Consider the following 20,089-nt stretch of genomic DNA (forward strand, 5'->3'; position numbering starts at 1 on the left):
CGGGGCACTCGGTGACGTCATGGCGAGCTCTGATTGGTCACCCGCGACCTAAGTCGGCCAATCCGCGATCGGTTAGTGTCCCTTCCAAAACGTCATATCTGCAGTAGGGGATACTCTTTCATTTTATATCAGGGCGCCAATTTCCCCTTACAACTTATAATGTAACTTTCTCCCTTAACCGGCCGCCGGTCTGGTCGCCACATATATCATTAGACTCCCTGAACCTCAGAGAATCAGTAGGGAGAGCTGATATGACTCTTAAAGCAGGCAAACGAAAGAAATAGGAGAGGGCACCGTAACATCACACACAACTATAACCTGCAAACACTAAACAGAGTTCTTACTATGCTATAATTCAAACGGCTTTTCATTATATATACCTGTATTTGGGTGAGGTGATATGTTACAACAGTGTTGGATGAGGTGAAAACAAACTATCAACACAAGATAGAACACGAAATATTGGGTAATATTGGGTAAATTTAAAGGGGAAGAATGAAAGTAAATGCAAAGGGCCTATTGGTCCTTTACTATAAAACCAAGAAAACGGCCAACCTACTCATGAGAAACTCTCCAGACACAAAGCAGAATGCTTTAAAAGAGACCAATGTCGTCTATGCCTTCAAATGCCCACTTGGGGACTGTAAGCCTCAAAGAACTCAGTATATAGGCAAGACAACAACATCTCTTTCCAGGCGATTAACGATGCATAAGCAACAGGTCTCCATTAAGGAGCATATAATCTCTTCCCACAACCAGACCATCACCAGAGAAGTCTTAACAAAAAACAAGGAAATCATCGATAGATACAGTGATAGTAGGCGGCTTGATATCTGCGAGGCACTACACATTAAGAAGTCAACACCAGCAATCAACAGCCAATTAATGCACAACTATATTCTACTCACTTCAAGACTCCGCACCAATATAGAAGCATCAAGAAATATGGGCCAATAGGCCCTTTGCATTTACTTCCATTCTTCCCCTTTAAATTTACCCAATATTACCCAATATTTCGTGTTTTATCTTGTGTTGATAGTTTGTTTTCACCTCATCCAAAACTGTTGTAACATATCACCTCACCCAAATGCAGGTATATAAAATGAAAAGCCGTTTGAATTATAGCATAGTAAGAACTCTTTTTAGTGTTTGCAGGTTATAGTTGTGTGTGAGTAAACTAAAGTCTTTGAAAATGTAATAAGTTATTACGAAACGCTTTCAAGTGTCGCGTCAGACTAGAAATAAAAATGAATTTTGGAGAATTGATTTTTCAATTACCACTGACAGTGTAAAGAAACATAAGAAATATTGAGAAAATTCGTGTTAGAATTATTAATCTTACTTTTTCGGTCATATTTAATAATATATGTCTACAGGAAAGACTGCTACCAAAATATACCAATATATATATATATATATATATATATATATATATATATATATATATATATATATATATATATATATACATATATACATATATATATATATATATATATATAATATATATTAGTATATTTTGGTAGTAGTCTTTCCTGTAGACATATATTATTAAATATGACCGAAAAACTAAGATTAATAATTCTAACACAAATTTTCTCAATCTTTCGTACATTTCTTTTCACTGTTGGAGGTAATTCAAAAATCAATTCTCCAAAATTCATTTTTATTTCTAGTCTGACGCGACACTTGAGCGCGTTTCATAAAACTTATTACATTTTCAAAGACTTTACACATACACAACTGAATAGAACTTACATATCTCCGATTTGTTTATATCTACATTTGAGTGAGGTGGATGGGGTGAGGTGGTATTTAATAGGGTATTAATTTCATCAACACAAGACAGAACACAAAACAATGGATATTGAAATGGAAGTGATTGTAGAAAGCCTATTGGTCCATATTTCTTGATGCTTCTATATTGGAGCAGAGTCTTGAGGTGGGTAGAATATAGTTGTGCATTAATTGGCTGTTGATTGCTGGTGTTGACTTCTTAATGTGCAGTGCCTCGCAAACGTCAAGCCGTCTGCTATCGCTGTATCTATCGATGATTTCTGTGTTGTTTACTAGGATTTCTCTGGCGATGGTTTGGTTGTGGGAAGAGATTATATGTTCCTTAATGGAGCCCTGTTGCTTATGCATCGTTAAACGCCTAGAAAGAGATGTTGTTGTCTTGCCTATATACTGGGTTTTTTGGAGCTTACAGTCCCCAAGTGGGCATTTGAAGGCATAGACGACGTTGGTCTCTTTTAAAGCGTTCTGCTTTGTGTCTGGAGAGTTTCTCATGAGTAGGCTGGCCGTTTTTCTGGTTTTATATATATATATATATATTATATTATATATATATATATATATATATATATATATATATATATATATATATATATTATATTATATATATATATATATATATATATATATATATATATATTATATATATATATATATATATTATATATATATATATATATATATATTATATATATATATATATATATATATATATTATATATATATATATATATATATATTATATAATTATATATATATAATATAATATAATATATATACAGTTATCATATATATCTATATATAATTATAGTAAATGAACAATGACAGCAAATTCCCTCATATCTGTACTTAATCTGAGAGAAGTGTCAGTATAGCCATCCAACACTGAACGTTGGACGGACGGCTGCACACTGTGGGATACATTTGTTTATGTATAGATTGAGTATGTGTTCAAGTGCACCTTATCAGACTACGAGTCAAGTACCATAAGTTCACAAGCTATCATGTGTGATAAAAACCCTTACTGGCGATACCTCAAGTTCTTCCCAGCCTGGCCTTGCTGAACATTAATCCTTGCAGGGGAATTCACTTGTCCCTCGATAGAATCCTAGGTGAATCAGATACCTTTGATATCGTTTCCCATATGCGCTTTTGTTCTCGTATTGACATCCTTAGTGATATTTAGCGCCTCTTGAATATCCTGTACCTTTGATAGTGCTACATAGCCCAATTTTTATTCAGATTCATTGGGGAATTTTTAGGAAGCATACTGCTAGTGAGTCCTTACCTCGTTAAAATACATCCATCGTCTCTGTGACATGGATAACTGCTTGTGCATGTGGCCGATGAACGGAAGGTAGGGCGGCGTAGGCACCCCAAGACTGGACCAGTAGCTGTGGCGCCGGCGGGACACGGCCAGCGCCGCTAACACCACTACCGCCACAAACAACAACAACGCACCAATCATTATCCTGCAGAATAAAATGAGTAATTACACATACGAGATAGGAGGCAAGAGGACCACACTCTCCACAAAGAAACTCGACAGATTACAATATGTAAAAAACAAAATGCTGATAACAAGAAGTGTATCACAAACGTGAAGAAGATACACATAACCAATAGCACATGTTAGTCCGTGTCTGGGATAAATAGTAGTTAGCAAAGTACGGCTATTAATTAGTAAGTTAGACAATTAAACCCGTCTCGTTTGAAGCAATTAACCGCTAGCGGCCAAAAATCGGGCGATTTTTGCCGCTAGCGGCCAAAAACCATGCGATTTTCGCAGCTGGCGGGCAAAAATCGCGATTTACGCCGCTAGCGGCCATGAAAGATCGGACGATTTTTGCTGCTAACGGCCGAAAACCGCGCTATTTTCGACGCTAGCGGCCAGAAACCATGCGATTTTTGCAGCTGGCGGGCAAAAGTTGCGCGAATTTCGCCGCTACCTGCCAAAAATCGACCGATTTTCGCCGCTAGCGACAAAAAAAGGGGCTATTTTCGCCGCTAGCGGCCAAAAATGGGGCGATTTTCGCCGCAAGCGGCCAAGAATCGTGCAAATTTCGTAGCTAGCGGCCAAAAATCGTGCGATTTTCGCCGCTAGCGGCAAGAAACTATGCGATTTATGCAGCAGGCGGGCAAAAATAGCGCGATTTTCGCCGCTACCGGCAAAAAACCGTGCGATTTTCGCCGCTAGCGGCCAAAAACCATGCGATTTTCGCAGCTGGCGGGCAAAAATCGCAATTTTTGCCGCTACCGGCCAAAAATAGCGCGATTTTCGCAGCTAGCGGCCAAAAACCGTGCGATTTTCGCGGCTAGCGGCCAAAAATCGTGCAAATTTCGCCGCTAGCGGCCAAAAATTGTGCGAATTTCGCCGCTAGCGGTCAAAAATCGTGCGATTTTCGCCGCTAGCGGCCAGAAACTGTGCGATTTATGCAGCTGGCGGGCAAAAATAGCGCGATTTTCGCCGCTACCGGCCAAAAACCGAGCGATTTTTGCCGCTAGCGACCAAAAACCATGCGATTTTTCGCAGCTGGCGGGCAAAAATCGCGATTTTCGCCGCTACCGGCCAAAAATAGCGCGATTTTCGCCGCTAGCGGCCAAAAATCGGGCGATTTTTGCCGCTAGCGGCCAAAAACCATGCGATTTTCGCAGCTGGCGGGCAAAAATCGCGATTTACGCTGCTAGCGGCCAAAAATCGGGCGATTTTTGCTGCTAACGGCCGAAAACCGCGTTATTTTCGACGCTAGCGGCTAGAAACCATGCGATTTTTGCAGCTGGCGGGCAAAAATTGCACGAATTTCGCCGCTACCTGCCAAAAATCGACCGATTTTCGCCGCTAGCGGCAAAAAAAGGGGCTATTTTCGCCGCTAGCGGCCAAAAATGGGGCGATTTTTGCCGCAAGCGGCCAAGAATCGTGCAAATTTCGCCGCTAGCGGCCAAAAATCATGCGAATTTCGCCGCTAGCTGCCAAAAATCGTGCGATTTTCGCCGCTAGCGGCCAGAAACTATGCGATTTTTGCAGCTGGCGGGCAAAAATAGCGCGATTTTCGCCGCTACCGGCCAAAAACCGCGCGATTTTCGCCGTTAGCGGGCAAAAATAGCGCGATTTTCGCAGCTACCGGCCAAAAACCGCGCGATTTTCGCCGCTAGCGGCCAAAAATCGGGCGATTTTTGCCGCTAGCGGCCAAAAATCGGGCGATTTTTGCCGCTAGCGGCCAAAACCATGCGATTTTCGCAGCTGGCGGGCAAAAATCGCGATTTTCGCCGCTACCGGCCAAAAACAGCGCGATTTTCGCCGCTAGCGGCCAAAAACCGTGCGATTTTCGCCGCTAGCGGCCAAAAATCGTGCGAATTTCGCCGCTAGCGGCCAAAAATCGTGCGAACTTCGCCTTAACGGCCAAAAATCGTACGATTTTCGCCGCTAGCGGCTAGAAACTATGTGATTTTTGCAGCTGGCGGGCAAAAATAGCGCGATTCTCGCCGCTACAGGCAAAAAACCGCGCGATTTTCGCCGCTAGCGGCCAAAAACCATGCGAATTTCGCCGCTACCTGCCAAAATCGCACGGTTTTTGGCCGCTAGCGGCCAAAAAAAGGGCTATTTTCGCTGCTAACGGCCAAAAATGGGGCGATTTTCGCCGCTAGCAGCCAAAAATCGTGCGAATTTCGCCTTAACGGCCAAAAATCGTGCGATTTTCGCCGCTAGCGGCTTGAAACTATGCGATTTTTGCAGCTGGCGGGCAAAAATAGCGCGATTTTCGCCGCTACCGGCCAAAAACCGCGCGATTTTCGCCGCTAGCGGCCCAAAACCATGTGATTTTCGCCGCTAGCGGCCAAAAATCGGGCGATTTTTGCCGCTAACGGCCGAAAACCGCGCTATTTTCGACGCTAGCGGCCAGAAAACATGCGATTTTTGCAGCTGGCGGCCAAAAATAGCGCGATTTTTGCCGCTACTGGCCAAAAACCGCGCGATTTTCGCCGCTAGCGGCCAAAAACCATGCGATTTTCGCAGCTGGCGGGCAAAAATCGCGATTTTCGCCGCTACCGGCCAAAAATAGCGCGATTTTCGCCGCTAGCGGCCAAAAACCGTGCGATTTTCGCCGCTAGCGGCCAAAAATCGGGCGATTTTTGCCCCTAGCGGCCAAAAACCATGCGATTTTTGCAGCTGGCGGGCAAAAATCGCGATTTACGCTGCTAGCGGCCAAAAATCGGGCGATTTTTGCTGCTAACGGCCGAAAACCGCGTTATTTTCGACGCTAGCGGCCAGAAACCATGCGATTTTTGCAGCTGGCGGGCAAAAATTGCACGAATTTCGCCGCTACCTGCCAAAAATCGACCGATTTTCGCCGCTAGCGGCAAAAAAAGGGGCTATTTTCGCCGCTAGCGGCCAAAAATGGGGCGATTTTTGTCGCAAGCGGCCAAAACCATGCGATTTTCGCAGCTGGCGGGCAAAAATCGCGATTTTCGCCGCTACCGGCCAAAAACAGCGCGATTTTCGCCGCTAGCGGCCAAAAACCGTGCGATTTTCGCCGCTAGCGGCCAAAAATCGTGCGAATTTCGCCGCTAGCGGCCAAAAATCGTGCGAATTTCGCCTTAACGGCCAAAAATCGTGCGATTTTCGCCACTAGCGGCTAGAAACTATGTGATTTTTGCAGCTGGCGGGCAAAAATAGCGCGATTCTCGCCGCTACCGGCAAAAAACCGCGCGATTTTCGCCGCTAGCGGCCAAAAACCATGCGAACTTCGCCGCTACCTGCCAAAATCGCACGGTTTTTGGCCGCTAGCGGCCAAAAAAAGGGCTATTTTCGCTGCTAACGGCCAAAAATGGGGCGATTTTCGCCGCTAGCAGCCAAAAATCGTGCGAATTTCGCCTTAACGGCCAAAAATCGTGCGATTTTCGCCGCTAGCGGCTTGAAACTATGCGAATTTTGCAGCTGGCGGGCAAAAATAGCGCGATTTTCGCCGCTACCGGCCAAAAACCGCGCGATTTTCGCCGCTAGCGGCCCAAAACCATGTGATTTTCGCCGCTAGCGGCCAAGAATCGGGCGATTTTTGCCGCTAACGGCCGAAAACCGCGCTATTTTCGACGCTAGCGGCCAGAAAACATGCGATTTTTGCAGCTGGCGGCCAAAAATAGCGCGATTTTTGCCGCTACTGGCCAAAAACCGCGCGATTTTCGCCGCTAGCGGCCAAAAACCATGCGATTTTCGCAGCTGGCGGGCAAAAATCGCGATTTTCGCCGCTACCGGCCAAAAATAGCGCGATTTTCGCCGCTAGCGGCCAAAAACCGTGCGATTTTCGCCGCTAGCGGCCAAAAATCAGGCGATTTTTGCCCCTAGCGGCCAAAAACCATGCGATTTTTGCAGCTGGCGGGCAAAAATCGCGATTTACGCTGCTAGCGGCCAAAAATCGGGCGATTTTTGCTGCTAACGGCCGAAAACCGCGTTATTTTCGACGCTAGCGGCCAGAAACCATGCGATTTTTGCAGCTGGCGGGCAAAAATTGCACGAATTTCGCCGCTACCTGCCAAAAATCGACCGATTTTCGCCGCTAGCGGCAAAAAAAGGGGCTATTTTCGCCGCTAGCGGCCAAAAATGGGGCGATTTTTGCCGCAAGCGGCCAAGAATCGTGCGAATTTCGCCGCTAGCGGCAAAAAATCGTGCGATTTTCGCCGCTAGCGGCCAGAAACTATGCGATTTTTGCAGCTGGCGGGCAAAAATAGCGCGATTTTCGCCGCTACCGGCCAAAAACCGCGCGATTTTCGCCGTTAACGGGCAAAAATTGCGCGATTTTCGCAGCTACCGGCCAAAAACCGCGCGATTTTCCCCGCTAGCGGCCAAAACCATGCGATTTTCGCAACTGGCGGGCAAAAATCGCGATTTTCGCCGCTACCGGCCAAAAACAGCGCGATTTTCGCCGCTAGCGGCCAAAAACCGTGCGATTTTCGCCGCTACTGGCCAAAAACCGCGCCATTTTCGCCGCTAGCGGCCCAAAACCATGTGATTTTCGCCGCTAGCGGCCAAAAATCGGGCGATTTTTGCCGCTAACGGCCGAAAAACGCGCTATTTTCGACGCTACCGGCCAGAAACCATGCGATTTTTGCAGCTGGCGGCCAAAAATAGCGCGATTTTTGCCGCTACTGGCCAAAAACCGCGCGATTTTCGCCGCTAGCGGCCAAAAACCATGCGATTTTCGCAGCTGGCGGGCAAAAATCGCGATTTTCGCCGCTACCGGCCAAAAATAGCGTGATTTTTGCCGCTAGCGGCCAAAAACCGTGCGATTTTCGCAGCTAGCGGGCAAAAATCGGGCGATTTTTGCCGTTAACGGCTGAAAATCGCGCTATTTTCGACGCTAGCGGCCAAAAACCATGCGATTTTTGCAGGTGGCGGCCAAAAACCGCGCGAATTTCGCCGCTACCTGCCAAAAATCGACCGATTTTCGCCACTAGCGAAAAAAAAGGGGCTATTTTCGCCGCTAGCGGCCAAAAATGGGGCGATTTTCGCCGCAAGCGGCCAAGAATCGTGCAAATTTCGCCGCTAGCGGCCAAAAATCGTGCGATTTTCGCCGCTAGCGGCAAGAAACTATGCGATTTATGCAGCTGGCGGGCAAAAATAGCGCGATTTTCGCCGCTACCGGCAAAAAACCGCGCGATTTTCGCCGCTAGCGGCCGAAAACCATGCGATTTTCGCAGCTGGCGGGCAAAAATCGCAATTTTCGCCGCTACCGGCCAAAAATAGCGCGATTTTCGCAGCTAGCGGCCAAAAACCGTGCGATTTTCGCGGCTAGCGGCCAAAAATCGTGCAAATTTCGCCGCTAGCGGCCAGAAATTGTGCGAATTTCGCCGCTAGCGGCCAAAAATCGTGCGATTTTCGCCGCTAGCGGCCAGAAACTATGCGATTTATGCAGCTGGCGGGCAAAAATAGCGCGATTTTCGCCGCTACCGGCCAAACACCGAGCGATTTTTGCCGCTAGCGGCCAAAAACCATGCGATTTCTCGCAGCTGGGGGGCAAAAATCGCGATTTTCGCCGCTACCGGCCAAAAATAGCGCGATTTTCGCCGCTAGCGGCCAAAAATCGGGCGATTTTTGCCGCTAGCGGCCAAAAACCATGCGATTTTCGCAGCTGGCGGGCAAAAATCGCGATTTACGCCGCTAGCGGCCAAAAATCGGGCGATTTTTGCTGCTAACGGCCGAAAACCGCGTTATTTTCGATGCTAGCCGCCAGAAACCATGCGATTTTTGCAGCTGGCGGGCAAAAATTGCACGAATTTCGCCGCTACCTGCCAAAAATCGACCGATTTTCGCCGCTAGCGGCAAAAAAAGGGGCTATTTTCGCCGCTAGCGGCCAAAAATGGGGCGATTTTTGCCGCAAGCGGCCAAGAATCGTGCAAATTTCGCCGCTAGCGGCCAAAAATCGTGCAAATTTCGCCGCTAGCGGCCAAAAATCGTGCGATTTTCACCGCTAGCGGCCAGAAACTATGCGATTTTTGCAGCTGGCGGGCAAAAATAGCGCGATTTTCGCCGCTACCGGCCAAAAACCGCGCGATTTTCGCCGTTAGCGGGCAAAAATAGCGCGATTTTCGCCGCTACCGGCCAAAAACCGCGCGATTTTCGCCGCTAGCGGCCAAAACCATGCGATTTTCGCAGCTGGCGGGCAAAAATCGCGATTTTCGCCGCTACCGGCCAAAAACAGCGCGATTTTCGCCGCTAGCGGCCAAAAACCGTGCGATTTTCGCCGCTAGCGGCCAAAAATCGTGCAAATTTCGCCGCTAGCGGCCAAAAATCGTGCGAATTTCGCCTTAACGGCCAAAAATCGTGCGATTTTCGCCGCTAGCGGCTAGAAACTATGTGATTTTTGCAGCTGGCGGGCAAAAATAGCGCGATTCTCGCCGCTACCGGCAAAAAACCGCGCGATTTTCGCCGCTAGCGGCCAAAAACCGTGCGATTTTCGCCGCTAGCGGCCAAAAATCGGGCGATTTTTGCCGCTAACGGCCGTAAACCGCGCTATTTTCGACGCTAGCGGCCAGAAACCATGCTATTTTTGCAGCTGGCGGGCAAAAATCGCGCGAATTTGGCCGCTACCTGCCAAAAATTGACCGATTTTCGCCGCTAGCGGCCAAAAAAAGGGCTATTTTCGCCGCTAACGGCCAAAAATGGGGCGATTTTCGCCGCTAGCGGCCAAAAATCGTGCAAATTTCGCCGCTAGCGGCCAAAAATCGTGCGAATTTTGCCGCTAGCGGCAAGAAACTATGCGATTTTTGCAGCTGGCGGGCAAAAATAGCGCGATTTTCGCCGCTACTGGCCAAAAACCGCGCGATTTTCGCCGTTAGCGGGCAAAAATAGCGCGATTTTCGCCGCTACCGGCCAAAAACCGCACGATTTTCGCCGCTAGCGGCCAAAACCATGGGATTTTCGCAGCTGGCGGGCAAAAATCGCGATTTTCGCCGCTACCGGCCAAAAACAGCGCGATTTTCGCCGCTAGCGGCCAAAAACCGTGCGATTTTCGCCGCTAGCGGCGAAAAATCGTGCAAATTTCGCCGCTAGCGGCCAAAAATCGTGCGAATTTCGCCTTAACGGCCAAAAATCGTGCGATTTTCGCCGCTAGCGGCTAGAAACTATGTGATTTTTGCAGCTGGCGGGCAAAAATAGCGCGATTCTCGCCGCTACCGGCAAAAAACCGCGCGAATTTCGCCGCTACCTGCCAAAAATCGACCGATTTTCGCCGCTAGCGGCAAAAAAAGGGGCTATTTTCGCCGCTAGCGGCAAAAAATGGGGCGATTTTCGCCGCAAGCGGCCAAGAATCGTGCAAATTTCGCCGCTAGCGGCGAAATTTGTACGATTTTTGGCCGCTAGCGGCGAAAATCGCACGATTTTTGGCCGCTAGCGGCTAAATTTGCACGATTCTTGGCCGCTTGCGGCGAAAATCGCCCCATTTTTGGCCGCTAGCGGCGAAAATAGCCCCTTTTTTTGCCGCTAGCGGCGAAAATCGGTCGATTTTTGGCAGGTAGCGGCGAAATTCGCGCAATTTTTGCCCGCCAGCTGCAAAAATCGCATGGTTTCTGGCGGCTAGCGTCGAAAATAACGCGGTTTTCGGCCGTTAGCAGCGAAAATCGCCCGATTTTTGGCCGAAAATCGCCCGAAAATAGCGTGATTTTTGCCGCTAGCGGCCAAAAACCGTGCGATTTTCGCAGCTAGCGGGCAAAAATCGAGCGATTTTTGCCGTTAACGGCCGAAAATCGCGCTATTTTCGACGCTAGCGGCCAAAAACCATGCGATTTTTGCAGGTGGCGGCCAAAAACCGCGCGAATTTCGCCGCTACCTGCCAAAAATCGACCGATTTTCGCCACTAGCGAAAAAAAGGGGCTATTTTCGCCGCTAGCGGCCAAAAATGGGGCGATTTTCGCTGCAAGCGGCCAAGAATCGTGCAAATTTCGCCGCTAGCGGCCAAAAATCGTGCGATTTTCGCCGCTAGCGGCAAGAAACTATGCGATTTATGCAGCTGGCGGGCAAAAATAGCGCGATTTTCGCCGCTACCGGCAAAAAACCGCGCGATTTTCGCCGCTAGCGGCCGAAAACCATGCGATTTTCGCAGCTGGCGGGCAAAAATCGCAATTTTCGCCGCTACCGGCCAAAAATAGCGCGATTTTCGCAGCTAGCGGCCAAAAACCGTGCGATTTTCGCGGCTAGCGGCCAAAAATCGTGCAAATTTCGCCGCTAGCGGCCAGAAATTGTGCGAATTTCGCCGCTAGCGGCCAAAAATCGTGCGATTTTCGCCGCTAGCGGCCAGAAACTATGCGATTTATGCAGCTGGCGGGCAAAAATAGCGCGATTTTCGCCGCTACCGGCCAAACACCGAGCGATTTTTGCCGCTAGCGGCCAAAAACCATGTGATTTCTCGCAGCTGGGGGGCAAAAATCGCGATTTTCGCCGCTACCGGCCAAAAATAGCGCGATTTTCGCCGCTAGCGGCCAAAAATCGGGCGAATTTTGCCGCTAGCGGCCAAAAACCATGCGATTTTCGCAGCTGGCGGGCAAAAATCGCGATTTACGCCGCTAGCGGCCAAAAATCGGGCGATTTTTGCTGCTAACGGCCGAAAACCGCGTTATTTTCGACGCTAGCCGCCAGAAACCATGCGATTTTTGCAGCTGGCGGGCAAAAATTGCACGAATTTCGCCGCTACCTGCCAAAAATCGACCGATTTTCGCCGCTAGCGGCAAAAAAAGGGGCTATTTTCGCCGCTAGCGGCCAAAAATGGGGCGATTTTTGCCGCAAGCGGCCAAGAATCGTGCAAATTTCGCCGCTAGCGGCCAAAAATCGTGCGAATTTCGCCGCTAGCGGCCAAAAATCGTGCGATTTTCACCGCTAGCGGCCAGAAACTATGCGATTTTTGCAGCTGGCGGGCAAAAATAGCGCGATTTTCGCCGCTACCGGCCAAAAACCGCGCGATTTTCGCCGTTAGCGGGCAAAAATAGCGCGATTTTCGCCGCTACCGGCCAAAAACCGCGCGATTTTCGCCGCTAGCGGCCAAAACCATGCGATTTTCGCAGCTGGCGGGCAAAAATCGCGATTTTCGCCGCTACCGGCCAAAAACAGCGCGATTTTCGCCGCTAGCGGCCAAAAACCGTGCGATTTTCGCCGCTAGCGGCCAAAAATCGTGCAAATTTCGCCGCTAGCGGCCAAAAATCGTGCGAATTTCGCCTTAACGGCCAAAAATCGTGCGATTTTCGCCGCTAGCGGCTAGAAACTATGTGATTTTTGCAGCTGGCGGGCAAAAATAGCGCGATTCTCGCCGCTACCGGCAAAAAACCGCGCGATTTTCGCCGCTAGCGGCCAAAAACCGTGCGATTTTCGCCGCTAGCGGCCAAAAATCGGGCGATTTTTGCCGCTAACGGCCGTAAACCGCGCTATTTTCGACGCTAGCGGCCAGAAACCATGCTATTTTTGCAGCTGGCGGACAAAAATCGCGCGAATTTGGCCGCTACCTGCCAAAAATTGACCGATTTTCGCCGCTAGCGGCCAAAAAAAGGGCTATTTTCGCCGCTAACGGCCAAAAATGGGGCGATTTTCGCCGCTAGCGGCCAAAAATAGCGCGATTTTCGCCGCTAGCGGCCAAAAATCGGGCGATTTTTGCCGCTAGCGGCCAAAAACCATGCGATTTTCGCAGCTGGCGGGCAAAAATTGCGATTTACGCCGCTACTGGCCAAAAACCGCGCGATTTTCGCCGTTAGCGGGCAAAAATAGCGCGATTTTCGCCGCTACCGGCCAAAAACCGCACGATTTTCGCCGCTAGCGGCCAAAACCATGCGATTTTCGCAGCTGGCAGGCAAAAATCGCGATTTTCGCCGCTACCGGCCAAAAACAGCGCGATTTTCGCCGCTAGCGGCCAAAAACCGTGCGATTTTCGCCGCTAGCGGCCAAAAATCGTGCAAATTTCGCCGCTAGCGGCCAAAAATCGTGCGAATTTCGCCTTAACGGCCAAAAATCGTGTGATTTTTGCCGCTAGCGGCTAGAAACTATGTGATTTTTGCAGCTGGCGGGCAAAAATAGCGCGATTCTCGCCGCTACCGGCAAAAAACCGCGCGATTTTCGCCGCTAGCGGCCAAAACCGTGCGATTTTCGCCGCTAGCGGCCAAAAATCGGGCGATTTTCGCTGCTAACGGCCGAAAACCGCGTTATTTTCGACGCTAGCCGCCAGAAACCATGCGATTTTTGCAGCTGGCGGGCAAAAATTGCGCGAATTTCGCCGCTACCTGCCAAAAATCGACCGATTTTCGCCGCTAGCGGCAAAAAAAGGGGCTATTTTCGCCGCTAGCGGCCAAAAATGGGGCGATTTTCGCCGCAAGCGGCCAAGAATCGTGCAAATTTCGCCGCTAGCGGCCAAAAATCGTGCGATTTTCGCCGCTAGCGGCCAAAAATCGTACAAATTTCGCCGCTAGCGGCCAAAAATCGTGCAAATTTCGCCGCTAGCGGCCAAAAATCGGGCGAATTTCGCCGCTAGCGGCCAAAAATCGGGCGATTTTTGCCGCTAACGGCCGTAAACCGCGCTATTTTCGACGCTAGCGGCCAGAAACCATGCTATTTTTGCAGCTGGCGGGCAAAAATCGCGCGAATTTGGCCGCTACCTGCCAAAAATTGACCGATTTTCGCCGCTAGCGGCCAAAAAAAGGGCTATTTTCGTCGCTAACGGCCAAAAACCATGCGATTTTCGCAGCTGGCGGGCAAAAATCGCGATTTTCGCCGCTACCGGCCAAAAATAGCGCGATTTTCGCCGCTAGCGGCCAAAAACCGTGCGATTTTCGCCGCTAGCGGCCAAAAATCGTGCAAATTTCGCCGCTAGCGGCCAAAAATCGTGCGAATTTCGCCGCTAGCGACCAAAAATCGTGCGATTTTCGCCGCTAGCGGCCAGAAACTATGCGATTTTGGCAGCTGGCGGGCAAAAATAGCGCGATTTTCGCCGGTACCGGCCAAAAACCGCGCGATTTTCGCCCCTAGCGGCCAAAACCCATGCGATTTTGGCAGCTGGCGGGCAAAAATAGCGCGATTTTCGCCGGTACCGGCCAAAAACCGCGCGATTTTCGCCCCTAGCGGCCAAAACCCATGCGATTTTCGCAGCTGGCGGGCAAAAATCGCGATTTTCGCCGCTAGCGGCCAAAAACCGTGCGATTTTCGCCGCTAGCGGCCAAAAATCGGGCGATTTTTGCCGCTAGCGGCCAAAAAACATGCGATTTTCGCAGCTGGCGGGCAAAAATCGCGATTTACGCCGCTAGCGGACAAAAATCGCCCGATTTTTGCTGCTAACGGCCGAAAACCGTGCTATTTACGACGCTAGCGGCCAGAAACCATGCGATTTTTGCAGCTGGCGGGCAAAAATTGCGCGAATTTCGCCGCTACCTGCCAAAAATCGACCGATTTTCGCCGCTAGCGGCAAAAAAAGGGGCTATTTTCGCCGCTAGCGGCCAAAAATGGGGCGATTTTCGCCGCAAGCGGCCAAGAATCGTGCAAATTTCGCCGCTAGCGGCCAAAAATCGTGCGAATTTCGCCGCTTGCGGCCAAAAATCGTGCGATTTTCGCCGCTAACGGCCAGAAACTATGCGATTTTTGCAGCTGGCGGGCAAAAATAACGCGATTTTCGCCGCTACCGGCCAAAAATAGCGCGATTTTCGCCGTTACCGGCAAAAAATAGCGCGATTTTCGCCGTTAGCGGCCAAAAACCGTGCGATATTCGCTGCTAGCGGCCAAAAATCGGGCGATTTTTGCCACTACCGGCCAAAAATAGCGCGATTTTCGCCGATAGCGGCCAAAAACCGTGCGATTTTCGCTGCTAGCGGCCAAAACTCGGGCGATTTTTGCCGCTAACGGCCGAAAACCGCGCTATTTTCGACGCTAGAGGCCAGAAACAATGCGATTTTTGAAGCTGGCGGCCAAAAACCGAGCGAATTTCGCCGCTACCTGCCAAAAATCGACCGATTTTCGCAGCTACCGGCCAAAAACCGCGCGATTTTCGCCGCTAGTGGCCAAAAACCATGCGATTTTCGCAGCTGGCGGGCAAAAATCGCCATTTTCGCCGCTACCGGCCAAAAAAAGCGCGATTTTCGCCGCTAGCGGCCAAAAACCGTACGATTTTCGCCGCTAGCGGCCAAAAATCGGGCGATTTTTGCCGCTAACGGCCGAAAACCGCGCTATTTTCGACGCTAGAGGCCAGAAACCATGCGATTTTTGAAGCTGGCGGCCAAAAACCGAGCGAATTTCGCCGCTACCTGCCAAAAATCGACCGATTTTCGCAGCTACCGGCCAAAAACCGCGCGATTTTCGCCGCTAGTGGCCAAAAACCATGCGATTTTCGCAGCTGGCGGGCAAAAATCGCGATTTTCGCCGCTACTGGCCAAAAATCTTGCGATTTTCGCCGCTAGCGACCAGAAACTATGCGATTTTTGCAGCTGGCGGCCAAAAATCGTGCGAATTTCGCCGCTAGCGGCCAAAAATTGTGCGAATTTCGCCGCTAGCGGCCAAAAATCTTGCGATTTTCGCCGCTAGCGGCCAGAAACTATGCGATTTTTGCAGCTGGCGGGCAAAAATAGCGCGATTTTCGCCGCTATCGGCCAAAAACCGCGGGATTTCCGCCGCCTGCGGCCAAAAACCATGCGATTTTCGCAGCTGGCGGGCAAAAATAGCGCGATTTTCGCCGCTACCGGCCAAAAATAGCGCGATTTTCGCCGCTTCCGGCCAAAAACCGTGCGATTTTCGCCGCTAGCGGCCAAAAATCGACCGATTTTTGCCGCTAACGGCCGAAAACCGCGTTATTTTCGACGCTAGCGGCCAGAAACCATGCGATTTTTTCAGCTGGCGGGCAAAAATCGCGCGAATTTCGCCGCTACCTGCCAAAAATTGACCGATTTTCGCCGCTAACGGCAAAAAAAATGGCCATTTTCGCCGCTAACGGCCAAAAAGGGGTGATTTTCGCCGCTAGCGGCCAAAAATCGTGCAAATTTCGCCGCTAGCGGCCAAAAATCGTGCGATTCTCGCCGCTAGCGGCCAGAAACTATGCGATTTTTGCAGCTGGCGTTCAAAAATAGCGCGATTTTCGCCGCTACCGGCCAAAAATAGCGCGATTTTCGCCGATAGCGGCCAAAAACCGTGCGATTTTCGCAGCTGGCGGGCAAAAATCGCGATTTTCGCCGCTAGCAGCCAAAAATCGGGCGATTTTTGCTGCTAACGGCCAAAAACCGCGCTATTTTCGACGCTAGCGGCCAGAAACCATGCGATTTTTGCAACTGGCGGGCAAAAATTGCGCGAATTTCGCCGCTACCTGCCAAAAATCGACCGATTTTCGCCGCTAGCGGCCAAAAATCGTGTAAATTTCGCCGCTAGCGGCCAAAAACCATGCGAATTTCGCCGCTACCTGCCAAAAATGGCGATTTTCGCCGCTACCGGCCAAAAATAGCGCGATTTTCGCCGCTACCGGCCATAAACCGTGCGATTTTCGCCGCTAGCGGCCAAAAATCGGGCGATTTTTACCGCTAACGGCCGAAAACCGCGATATTTTCGACGCTAGCGGCCAGAAACCATGCGATTTTTGCAGCTGGCGGCCAAAAACCGCGCGAATTTCGCCGCTACCTGCCAAAAATCGACCGATTTTCGCCGCTACCGGCCAAAAACCGCGCGATTTTCGCCGCTAGCGGCCAAAAACTATGCGATTTTTGCAGCTGGCGGGGAACAATCGCGATTTTCGCCGCTACCGGCCAAAAATAGCGCGATTTTCGCCGATAGCGGCCAAAAACCGTGCGATTTTCGCCGCTAGCGGCCAAAAATCGTGCAAATTTCGCCGCTAGTGGCCAAAAATCGTGCGAATTTCGCCGCTAGCGGCCAAAAATCGTGCGATTTTCGCCGCTAGCGGCCAAAACTATGCAATTTATGCAGCTGGCGGGCAAAAATAGTGCGATTTTCGCCGCTACCGGCCAAAAAAAGCGCGACTTTCGCCGCTTGCGGCCAAAAACCATGCGATTTTTGCAGCTAACGGCCGAAAACCGAGCTATTTTCGACGCTAGCGGCCAGAAACCATGCGATTTTTGCAGCTGGCGGCCAAAAATAGCGCGATTTTCGCCGCTACCGGCCAAAAACCGCGCGATTTTCGCCGCTAGCGGCCAAAAACCATGCGATTTTCGCAGCTGGCCGGCAATAATCGCCATTTTCGCCGCTACCGGCCAAAAAAAGCGCGATTTTCGTCGCTAGCGGCCAAAAACCGTACGATTTTCGCCGCTAGCGGCCAAAAATCGGGCGATTTTTGCCGCTAACGGCCGAAAACCGCGCTATTTTCGACGCTAGCGGCCAGAAACCATGCGATTTTTGCAGCTGGCGGCCAAAAACCGCGCGAATTTCGCCGCTACCTGCCAAAAATCGACCGATTTTCGCAGCTACCGGCCAAAAACCGCGCGATTTTCGCCGCTAGCGGCCAAAAACCATGCGATTTTCGCAGCTGGCGGGCAAAAATCGCGATTTTCGCCGCTACAGGCCAAAAATAGCGCGATTTTCGCCGCTAGCGGCCAAAAACCGTGCGATTTTCGCCGCTAGCGGCCAAAAATCGGGCGATTTTTGCCGCTAACGGCCGAAAACCGCGCTATTTTCGACGCTAGCGGCCAGAAACATGCGATTTTTGCAACTGGCGGCCAAAAACCATGCGATTTTCGCAGCTGGCGGGCAAAAATCGCGATTTTCGCCGCTAGCGGCCAAAAATCGTGCGAATTTCGCCGCTAACGGCCAAAAACCGTGCAATTTTCGCCGCTAGCTGCCAGAAACTATGCGATTTATGCAGCTGGCGGACAAAAATAGCGCAATTTTCGCCGCTACCGGCCAAAAACCGCGCGATTTTCGCCGCTAGCGGCCAAAAACCATGCGATTTTCGCAGCTGGCGGGCAAAAATCGCGATTTTCGCCGCTACCGGCCAAAAATAGTGCGATTTTCGCCGCTAACGGCCAAAAACCGTGCGATTTTCGCCGCTAGCGGCCAAAAATCGGGCGATTTTTGCCGCTAACGGCCGAAAACCACGCTATTTTCGACGCTAGCGGCCAGAAACCATGCGATTTTTGCAGCTGGCGGCCAAAAACCGCGCGAATTTCGCCGCTACCTGCCAAAATACGACCGATTTTCGCCGCTACCGGCCAAAAACCGCGCGATTTTCGCCGCTAGCGGCCAAAAAATATGCGATTTTCGCAGCTGGCGGGCAAAAATCCCGATTTTCACATATACCGGCCAAAAATAGCGCGATTTTCGCCGCTAGCGGCCAAAAACCGTGCGATTTTCGCCGCTAGCGGCCAAAAATCGGGCGATTTTTGCCGCTAGCGGCCAAAAAACATGCGATTTTCGCAGCTGGCGGGCAAAAATCGCGATTTACGCCGCTAGCGGCCAAAAATCGCCCGATTTTTGCTGCTAACGGCCGAAAACCGTGCTATTTACGACGCTAGCGGCCAGAAACCATGCGATTTTTGCAGCTGGCGGGCAAAAATTGCGCGAATTTCGCCGCTACCTGCCAAAAATCGACCGATTTTCGCCGCTAGCGGCAAAAAAAGGGGCTATTTTCGCCGCTAGCGGCCAAAAATGGGGCGATTTTCGCCGCAAGCGGCCAAGAATCGTGCAAATTTCGCCGCTAGCGGCCAAAAATCGTGCGAATTTCGCCGCTTGCGGCCAAAAATCGTGCGATTTTCGCCGCTAACGGCCAGAAACTATGCGATTTTTGCAGCTGGCGGGCAAAAATAACGCGATTTTCGCCGCTACCGGCCAAAAATAGCGCGATTTTCGCCGTTACCGGCCAAAAATAGCGCGATTTTCGCCGTTAGCGGCCAAAAACCGTGCGATATTCGCTGCTAGCGGCCAAAAATCGGGCGATTTTTGCCACTACCGGCCAAAAATAGCGCGATTTTCGCCGATAGCGGCCAAAAACCGTGCGATTTTCGCTGCTAGCGGCCAAAACTCGGGCGATTTTTGCCGCTAACGGCCGAAAACCGCGCTATTTTCGACGCTAGAGGCCAGAAACAATGCGATTTTTGAAGCTGGCGGCCAAAAACCGAGCGAATTTCGCCGCTACCTGCCAAAAATCGACCGATTTTCGCAGCTACCGGCCAAAAACCGCGCGATTTTCGCCGCTAGTGGCCAAAAACCATGCGATTTTCGCAGCTGGCGGGCAAAAATCGCCATTTTCGCCGCTACCGGCCAAAAAAAGCGCGATTTTCGCCGCTAACGGCCAAAAACCGTACGATTTTCGCCGCTAGCGGCCAAAAATCGGGCGATTTTTGCCGCTAACGGCCGAAAACCGCGCTATTTTCGACGCTAGAGGCCAGAAACCATGCGATTTTTGAGGCTGGCGGCCAAAAACCGAGCGAATTTCGCCGCTACCTGCCAAAAATCGACCGATTTTCGCAGCTACCGGCCAAAAACCGCGCGATTTTCGCCGCTAGTGGCCAAAAACCATGCGATTTTCGCAGCTGGCGGGCAAAAATCGCGATTTTCGCCGCTACTGGCCAAAAATCTTGCGATTTTCGCCGCTAGCGACCAGAAACTATGCGATTTTTGCAGCTGGCGGCCAAAAATCGTGCGAATTTCGCCGCTAGCGGCCAAAAATTGTGCGAATTTCGCCGCTAGCGGCCAAAAATCTTGCGATTTTCGCCGCTAGCGGCCAGAAACTATGCGATTTTTGCAGCTGGCGGGCAAAAATAGCGCGATTTTCGCCGCTATCGGCCAAAAACCGCGGGATTTCCGCCGCCTGCGGCCAAAAACCATGCGATTTTCGCAGCTGGCGGGCAAAAA

General features: G+C 50.5%; 1 protein-coding gene across 2 annotated transcripts in view; it reads right to left on the reverse strand.

Moving 5' to 3' along the window:
- LOC123762231 (cytochrome P450 3A41) overlaps positions 1–20,089 on the reverse strand; it is a 44,394-nt gene that overhangs the window by 23,544 nt on the left and 761 nt on the right. For both annotated transcript variants that reach the window (XM_045748604.2, XM_045748603.2), the window contains exon 2: positions 3,083–3,266. In XM_045748604.2, the coding sequence (XP_045604560.1) occupies positions 3,083–3,262 (180 nt within the window). In that variant the 5' untranslated portion in view covers positions 3,263–3,266. The remainder of the gene's footprint in view (positions 1–3,082; positions 3,267–20,089) is intronic.

Source organism: Procambarus clarkii, chromosome 2 (genome assembly GCF_040958095.1).
Source record: "Procambarus clarkii isolate CNS0578487 chromosome 2, FALCON_Pclarkii_2.0, whole genome shotgun sequence".
NCBI classification, from domain to species: Eukaryota; Metazoa; Arthropoda; class Malacostraca; order Decapoda; family Cambaridae; genus Procambarus; species Procambarus clarkii.